The sequence below is a fragment of the Oncorhynchus clarkii genome, chromosome 29, assembly GCF_045791955.1.
Source record: "Oncorhynchus clarkii lewisi isolate Uvic-CL-2024 chromosome 29, UVic_Ocla_1.0, whole genome shotgun sequence".
Taxonomy (NCBI): Eukaryota; Metazoa; Chordata; class Actinopteri; order Salmoniformes; family Salmonidae; genus Oncorhynchus; species Oncorhynchus clarkii.
The window spans coordinates 23,624,364-23,633,338 of record NC_092175.1 but is presented as its reverse complement, the minus strand read 5'-3'; the positions used below and the strand labels follow the sequence as shown (position 1 = coordinate 23,633,338).

Genomic DNA, 8,975 nt, shown 5'->3' with positions numbered 1-8,975 from the left:
TATGATTTACGCTTAACACTACAACAAGTATAATAAACTCTCGGAAGAGAGACATCTCATGCTTTTCTAAATTATACTTTATACTTAGTCTTCTGAATGAATAAATGCTTGTTTTTGTAGCATAAGAAAAACAGACAAGCACTCAGTTGGCATTTATTTAAATTGGTTTATTACTTTATTATATAAACAAATACAACCTCTTAAAAATCAACAAAACAACGATTGCCAAGATTTGATTCCAAAACAGATCTGTGCAAATAAGGTAATTTGTTTGCCCACCCCCCTTCCTTACCCCCAACCCCCTAACTTTGCCCACCCCCCTTCCTTACCCCCACCCCCCTTCCTTACCCCCAACCCCCTAACTTTGCCCACCCCCCTTCCTTACCACCAACCCCCTAACTTTGCCCACCCCCCTTCCTTACCACCAACCCCCTAACTTTGCCCACCCCCTAACCCGTCTTGTCTCATTCACAGAACAGAAGATGAGACCAACCACTCCACTGGAGCTCCAGATTCACTTGTGTTGTATGCCTGAGAAGCACAACAGAAACAAAATACAGGTACTGACTGTATTTGCGAGATAAGTCATAACTATGACGGTTTATTGAGAGGAAATTACATCACTCCTATACTTGTCTACACACCAGTGCTTGCTTTAGCAGTGAATCTTACCAAACAGCAGGACTGGGGTTAATACATGCAAATTCAATGGAAATTTGGTTAATGAATTGAAGCAAAATATTGCCAATGACAATTTTCCAAATAAATGAATTAGATGGAATTGATCCACCCCTGCCTAATCAAAGCATCTGTATACCAAGCTACTGATGGTTATCTAGAAACATGGGTGTCACCTGGGTGCTAGGCTCCAGGTTTAAGCCGATTTTTAGTAGCTAGCAACAGTAGTGATGTTGAACGGAACAGCAGTCAGGTAGAGTGAGAATGCAGCATCTCAGATTGCTATAGAATAGTAAGACTGTTTTTCCCTCGTCCCAAAACACACAGAGAGACAGAGAGAGAGACAGAGAGAGAGAGACAGAGAGAGAGAGAGAGAGAGAGAGAGAGAGAGAGAGAGAGAGAGAGAGAGAGAGAGAGAGAGAGAGAGTAGCAGCCATTGGTTAACATTGGAGGTCCAGGTTTAAGTCTTGCAGAAAAACAAAGAGTCCTCAACAAGGCAATGTGGTGTTAAGTGCTTTGGCTGGAGAGGATGTTTGTGTGTGTGTGCAACAAATCTGTGTTCATGAAGGGGATGACAAAATGAATAATCTGGATCTCTGCTTTAAACATTCTTATACACTCTACACTTCTCTCTCTCCTCACACACCCCTATTGTCATCTCCCCTCCATGTGCACACACCTACTACAGTCTCTTGCGGTTCACTGCTGTATAGTTGAAGGCTGAACCTGAAACAATGCCATTCATATTGGAAGGACATTTTGCGCAATTTGAGGTATTGACTTAGGGCCCTATCCAATCAAACCTCGGAAGCAGGTTTGCCGGTTACGTGAAATACAAACATTTTACCTGTGCGGGGTTAAGTAAGATGCGAATGTACATGGAATCACCAGAAATATTTCTAAATGGCAACAAATGGAATAACTCTAAATGGCAACATTGATAAAAAATAGTTTCAAAAATAATTTGCAGTCAAACCTTGAAATAACAAAAAGGCTACCAAATCAAAGCTAACATTTGAAATAAACTGGGAGATAATAGTTAATAATTTGCCAGTAAGGATAGTTAGTTTATATTATAAACTGGGTGGTTAGAGCCCTGAATGCTGATTGGCTGACAGCTGTGGTATATCAAAAAAATATATTTTTACAGCTCTAATTACGTTGGTAACCAGTTTATAATAGCAATAAGGCACCTCAGGGGTTTGTGGTATATGGCCAATATGCCACATCTAAGGGCTGTATCCAGGCACTCCACGATGCGTTGTGCATAAGAACAGCCTTTAGCCGTGGTATGTTGACCATATTCCCCAAACCCCTGAGGTGCCTTATTGCTTACTTATAGTGCTCCTCTCAAAAAATATAAAATGACACTTTTCCTCTACCGGTTTCTGTGGTAAACAAAATGTGTCGTTCTGCAGATATGATTGAAAGCTGTCATTTGTAGCGTCAACTCCAATTGGTCCTGACAGTTTTACCTGTCCATCTGCTGGCCAATGAACTTGCAGCTATCACCGCAGAATGTCCTCCCCACGTGTATGTGCCGAATAGGACTGCAGGGTGTCTATGGGTTGGTAGGGAAAGCTTACATTCTCAGCACACACACACACCAGCCATTCCCTTGTCCCCTCCTCTAACCGATGCTCGTAATGATGTTTCATATAATAATGTGGACATGAAGTCTCCTTGCGTTGCTCACCCAGAGGTCCTGTTGGTGTGGCGCTGTGAGTTTTGGCTGCAAGTTCTCACAGTGATGTGTCTCTCATTGCGATGAGTTCTCGTGAGTTCTCATAGTGACGTCTGGTGAGTTTCTGAAGCGACATCTGGTGAGTTTCTGATGCGACGTCTGGTGAGTTCTCATAGCGACGTCTGGTGAGTTCTCATAGCGACATCTGGTGAGTTCTCATAGCGACATCTGGTGAGTTTCTGAAGCGACGTCTGGTGAGTTTCTGAAGCGACGTCTGGTGAGTTCTCATAGTGATGCCTTGTGAGTTCTGATAGGGATGTCTCATCAGTTCTCATAGGGAGGTCTCATTGGTGTGTGGCCGTGAGTTTTCCTCCTCCAGCAGGGCGATGCGTTGTTTGAGCATGCGAACCTGTGTCTCGTGGCGCTCCACCATGGCCATCATCTGAGCCTCCAGCTTTTTCAGCTTACCCTGGTGCTTTTTCTTGGCCTTCTCATACGCAGCCACCAGGTTACTGGACAGAGGGGAGAGAGAGAGAGAGCGAGAGAGAGAGAGAGAGAGAGAGAGAGAGAGAGAGAGAGAGAGAGAGAGAGAGAGAGAGAGAGAGAGAGAGAGAGAGAGAGAGAGAGAGAGAGAGAGAGAGAGAGAGAGAGAGAGAGAGAGAGAGAGAGAGAGAGAGAGAGAGAGAGAGAGAGAGAGAGAGTCAAATAGCTAGACAGGAAAATGCAGACAGATGAATTGACTTCAGTTTTGATGTGGTGAGTCAAGTCACAGAGGTACTAAGGGGTTGAAGTAAAATATAAATGGTTAGATGTAGCAACTAAGCGTCAATGTGTTTAAGAGGAGAATTGTGTTTGTGCTATCCATAAAGAATAGTGCATTAATTCACCCATTTCCCATTAGATGGCAACCCCTGTATTACAATGCAAGCCAACTACTGTTATAAAAGATCAGAATCCCATCAATAGCTCCAATAAACTCATTGGATTGTTGAATGACTACATCTTCTTTATACCCCCCCCCCCCCCCCCCCCCCACCCCACACACATACACACAATAAAGCCAAATGTATTTTCTACAAATATTTTCACTTTTAATCACAAAAAAATATTTCCTCTGAGTGTTTCCCGTATTTCCGTGAGTGTTACTATGGTTACCTGTTTGCCCGTTTCAGATCGTTGACGAACTCGGCACTCTGCTGGTGGCGGACCTCGCTACTCTTGGTTAGTCTTTCCAGCGCTGCCACTAGCTCCTGGACACGCCCCTTTAGCTTCTTCTCCCTGAGACACACACACAGGATGAGTCAGGAACACACACACACACATAGCAGATAGACAGACATCCACACAGAGATACACACGCACACATAGTGCGTTGGGTTTTTTACCGTCTCAGTGCGTTGGTGAGCTCTGCTGCCAGGTCGCTATCATTCAGTGTCCTCAGGTCTGATAGGCTGATGGCCGGAGAGTCTCCACAATCCTGGAACATAACAATACCATGAAGAGCTGGTCTACAACCATACAGTGCTAATACTAACCATTATCATACTGGTGAACTGATGGGCTGAGGTGATTAGGCTGCCTACAGATCAAACACTCAAGCGTAATTAACGGTGGTGTAGTCAATCGAATGCTCTTCCCTTTGCCAGCCTCTAGCTGACTCAACGTTTAACCAGTTAACTTCTTTGTTTTCATTTTCAAAAATCCACTGGAGCTGACATGCTTGATCCATTTTTGCTGCAGCTCTCGCTCCCGTTTTCTGAATCATTAACTCATATGTTTTACGTAACGATTAGAAGCTATCAGAAGCTTCTAAAGCCATGACATCATTTTTCGCAATTTTCCAAGTTGTTTAAAGGCACAGTCAACTAAGTGTATGTAAACTTCTGACCCACTGAATTCTAAGTGAAATAATCTGTAAATAATTGTTGGAAAAATTACTTGTTTCATGCGCAAAGTAGATGTCCTAAACGCCTTGCCAAAACTATAGTTTGTTAACAAGACTTTTGTGGAGTGGTTGAAAAACAAGTTTTTTATGACAACAACCTAACTGTATGTAAACTTCCGACTTCAACTGTATATATATATACAGTTATATCGCTGCAGACTATATATATATATATATATATATATATATATATATATATATATATATATATAGTTGCAGCGATGGGACAAGACTGTAACTACCAATTGGATATCAAAATGTTTACCCCTTTTTCTCCCCAATTTCGTTTAAAAAAAAATGTTTACCCCACTTTTCTCCCAAATTAAAAAAAAAAAAAAATGTTTTTTCGTGATATCCAATTGGTAGTTACAGTCTTGTCCATCGCTGCAACTCAATGTACAGTACTATATATCTACTGATGGTGTTGAATCAGGTTTCCTGGATATTACAAAATGTGTCCCGCAGGGATGGGTCCTGTACTTAATGGGTCCTGTACTTTTTACTGTTTACATTAACAATATCGACTTGTCTGTAAAAAATTGTAACCTGCACTTTTATGCCGATGATACTGTTGTGTATACTATTGCCCCCATGGTTGACCAGGCTCTATCTCAACTACAGTCTGCCGTCATTGTATTACAGAAAAACTTTCTTGACCTGGAATTAGTACTGAATGCAGATAAAACTATGTTGTTCTCTAGAGCGCATCAAAATAAGTCTGATGATATAAGCATGTGTACTTTGGATGGTGTCCATATTGATTGTGTCTCTGCTAACAAATATCTGGGCATCTGGATAGATGAAAAGCTGTCTTTTAAAAAGCATATTGATGAGTCTCTTCTATAGAAATATGTCCTGCCTCTCGCTAAATAGTAGAAAGCAGATTATTCAGTTTAAATTCCTATCAGTCCTAGACTATAGCGACATCTATATGTTCGCAGCTGCCACTTCATTAAAGCTGTCAGATGCAGTTTATCAAAGAGCACTGCGCTTTATGACGGGCACCAATTTTAGTAATCATTACTGGATTCTCTACCAGAAAGTTGGTTGGCCCTCTTCAATGTCACAGTAGGTTGATACATTGCTATCTTTTAAATGATATAGCCCTTTTACAAAAAGTCCCACTGTACCAAACATCATCACTACACATACGAGTTATCACACCTGGTCTCAGGGATGGTTAACTCTAGAAATTCCTTTGGTCTCTACTGAGATAACTAAAAGCTGATTTACGTTTTTTTGCACCTTATTTGTTGAACAATCTTCAAAACGTTCTAAAATGTGATGTTCTGGTGTCTCTAATGTAATTCAGAAAGTTGATTGAGAACCTTATTACGATTTAGCAAGTGTTTGTTTTTTTATGATGTTTATTCTTTCTGCTTGCATTTTGCATTTGCATTTTCTGTAATTCAGGGCTCATCTGTAAAATAGACCTTGGTCTCAGAATTACCTTGATAAAATACCTTTAAATAAAAATCCACAAATGTAGAGACGTGATAGTCCGGCAACCCATTGTGACGTAGCTGCATGGCTCTGAGACCAACCACCATCTACTGTATGGGGGGTGATAAGAGACTTAATAAAGCCTAGGCAACCGTGCCACCGTGTGGCTGCCTTACTAACGTCTGCGTTAAGCCTAGGCAACCGTACCACAGTGTGGCTGCCTTACTAACATCTGCGCGACGCCTGCGTGTTAATCAAAGTCATAAGGTGCATAGTTTATATTTATACTAATTAAATCTCAAACATAAATGTTAGAAACGTACAGTTTTTCCCGTGTAAGCCGACATTCCGAAGTAGCCTCCGAGTGTAGCCTACGGCTTGTGTATTTCCTGTTATTGCTAATGGCCTAGAAAAGATTGTGTCCAATCTATAGGTAATCTGTCTTTCCTTCAACAACTCATGGCATGCTATTTTATCTTATCTCGCTGTATACATATCTAAATGTTGTTAGTCAATCACAGACTGTGTTGTTACCAGTTCCCAGTAGCCTACATCAGACAACCAATAAAAGTTGTGTCCCCAGCTTTCAGTCGAATAGAGGAGTTCATAGGCTTTCCAGAGGGTCCTTGCTTTTCGGGATCCTTGGCATGTCCCTACCTCTTTCAAGTGTAAATGTAAAATTGTTAAGTTTAGTGTTAGTTTAGGGTTCAGGGTAAGGACGTCCCAAGGAATCTGGATAACAGTGGATGTTCATAGAGTGAGAGCCTGACACGGTATTTGAGAGCTCAGCGGCGACGCAGACATTCATTTTTATTTATTTTTTTTACAAGCGGCACAAGCAATTTTCGAGTGTCTTTCCCAGATAGTTTCCTCAAATCAAATCGTTATTTGTCACATACACATGGTTAGCAGATGTTAATGCGAGTGTAGCGAAATGCTTGTGCTTCTAGTTCCAACCATGCAGTAATATCTAACAAGTAATCTAACCTAACAATTTCACAATAACTACCTTACACTTGTTTGTATAAAGGAATGAATAAGAATATGTACATAAAAATATATGAATGAGTGATGGCCGAACGGCATAGTCAAGATGCAGTATATGGTATAGAGTACAGTATATACATATGAGATGAGTAATGTAGGGTTTGTAAACATTAGTGGCATTGTTTAAAGTGGCTAGCGATACATTTATTATATCAATTTTTCCATTATTAAAGTGGCTAGAGTTGAGTCAGTATGTTGGCAGCAGCCACTCAATGTTAGTGATGGCTGTTTAACCTCTTGGAACTAGGGGGCACTATTTTCATTTTTGGAAAATTCTAGAATATGCATATAATTGACAGTTTAGGAAAGAAAACACTCTAAAGTTTCCAAAACTGTAAACATATTGTCTGTGAGTATAACAGAACTGATATTGCAGGCAAAAGCCTGAGAAAAATCCAATCAGGAAGGGACTCTTATTTAGAAAGCTCTGCGTTCCTATGCATCCCTATTAGGCAGTAAATGGGATATCAACCAGATTCCTTTTTCTATGGCTTCCCTAATGTGTCTCGTGTCCCAATACATAGTTTCAGGCTTTTATTTTGAAAAATGAGCCTGAACGACGACATTGCGTCAGTGGTCAGCTGGAGGCTCTCAGAGTGATTTGTGCGTAATAGACAAATGGGACCATTGTTTCTCTCTTTCTTACTAAGAAGCCACCTGTCCCGGTTGATGTATTATCGAATTGATATTTGAAAAACACCTTGAGGATTGATTATAAAAAACGTTTTCCATGTTTCTGTCAATATTATGGATCTAATTTGGAATATTTTTCGGCGTTGTCGTGACCGGTGGATTTCTCAACCAAACGTGAAGTACTGGAGGTATTTCGGCTATAAAAATAATCTTTATGGGACAAAATTACATTTGCTGTCTAACTGGGAGTCTTGTGAGTGAAAACATCCAAAGCTCATCAACGGTAAACAATTTAATTTGATTGCTTTTCTGATTTTCGTGACCAAGCTGCCTGCTGCTAGCTAGGCATAATGCTATGCTAGGCTATCGATGAACTTACAAAAATGCTTGTCTTGCTTTGGCTGTAAAGCATAATTTCAAAATATGAGATGACAGGGTGATTAACAAAAGGCTAAGCTGTGTTTCAATATATTTCACTTGTGGTTTCATGAATATGAATATTTTCTAGTAATATTTTTTGTCCGTTGCGTTATGCTAATTAGTGTTAGTTGACAATTCTCCCGGATCCGGGAGACGGAGTTCCAAGAATTAACAGTCTGATGGCCTTGATATAGAAGCTGTTTTTCAGTCTCTCGGTCCCAGCTTTGATGCACCTGTACTGACCTCGCTGTCTGGATGATAGCGGGTGAACAGGCAGTAGATCGGGTGGTTGTTGTCCATGACGAGGCGCTGCTGCGCCTTCTTCACCACGCTGTCTGTGTGGGTGGACCATTTCAGTTTGTCCGTGATGTGTACGCCGAGAAACTTAAAACTTTCCACCCTCTCCACTACTCTCCTGTCAATGTGTATAGGGGGCTGCTCCCTCTGCTGTTTCCACGATCATCTCCTTTGTTTTGTTGACATTGAGTGTGCGGATATTCTCCTGACACCACACTCCGAGGGCCCTCACCTCCTCCCTGTAGGCCGTCTCGTCGTTGTTGGTAATCAAGCTTACCACTGGTGTCGTCTGCAAACTTGATGATTGAGTTGGAGGCGTGCATGGCCACGCAGTCGTGGGTGAACAGGGAGTACAGGAGAGGGCAGAGAACGCACCATTGTGGGGCCCCAGTGTTGAGGATCAGCGGGGTGGAGATGTTGTTACCTACCCTCACCATCTGGGGGCGGCCCATCAGGAAGTTCAGGACCCAGTTGCACAGGGCGGGGTCCAGACCCAGGGTCTTGAGCTTAATGACGAGTTTGGAAGGTACTATGGTGTTAAATGCTGAGCTGTAATCGACGAACACCATTCTTACATAGGTATTCCTCTTGTCCAGATGGGTTAGGGCAGTGTTCAGTGTGATTGCGATTGCGTCGTCTGTGGACCTATTGGGGCAGTAAGCAAATTGGAGTGGGTCAGGGTGTCAGGTAGGGTGGAGGTGATTTGGTCCTTGACTAGTCTCTCAAAGCACTTCATGATGGCGGAAGTGAGTGCTACGGGGCGGTAGTCATTTAGCTCAGTTACCTTAGCTTTCTTGGGAACAGGAACAGTGGTGGCCCTCTTGAAGC

At 41.9% G+C, this 8,975-nt stretch overlaps 1 protein-coding gene across 2 annotated transcripts in view; it reads right to left on the bottom strand.

Moving 5' to 3' along the window:
* Positions 1-1,311: 1,311 nt before the first annotated feature.
* The window catches only part of LOC139388696 (colorectal mutant cancer protein-like), a 135,075-nt gene continuing 127,411 nt past the window's right edge, over positions 1,312-8,975 (bottom strand). For both annotated transcript variants that reach the window (XM_071135546.1, XM_071135545.1), the window contains 3 exons: positions 3,748-3,839; positions 3,518-3,640; positions 1,312-2,874 (listed from right to left, as the gene is read on the bottom strand). In XM_071135546.1, coding sequence (XP_070991647.1) covers positions 2,694-2,874; positions 3,518-3,640; positions 3,748-3,839 — 396 coding nt within the window. In that variant the 3' untranslated portion in view covers positions 1,312-2,693. The remainder of the gene's footprint in view (positions 2,875-3,517; positions 3,641-3,747; positions 3,840-8,975) is intronic.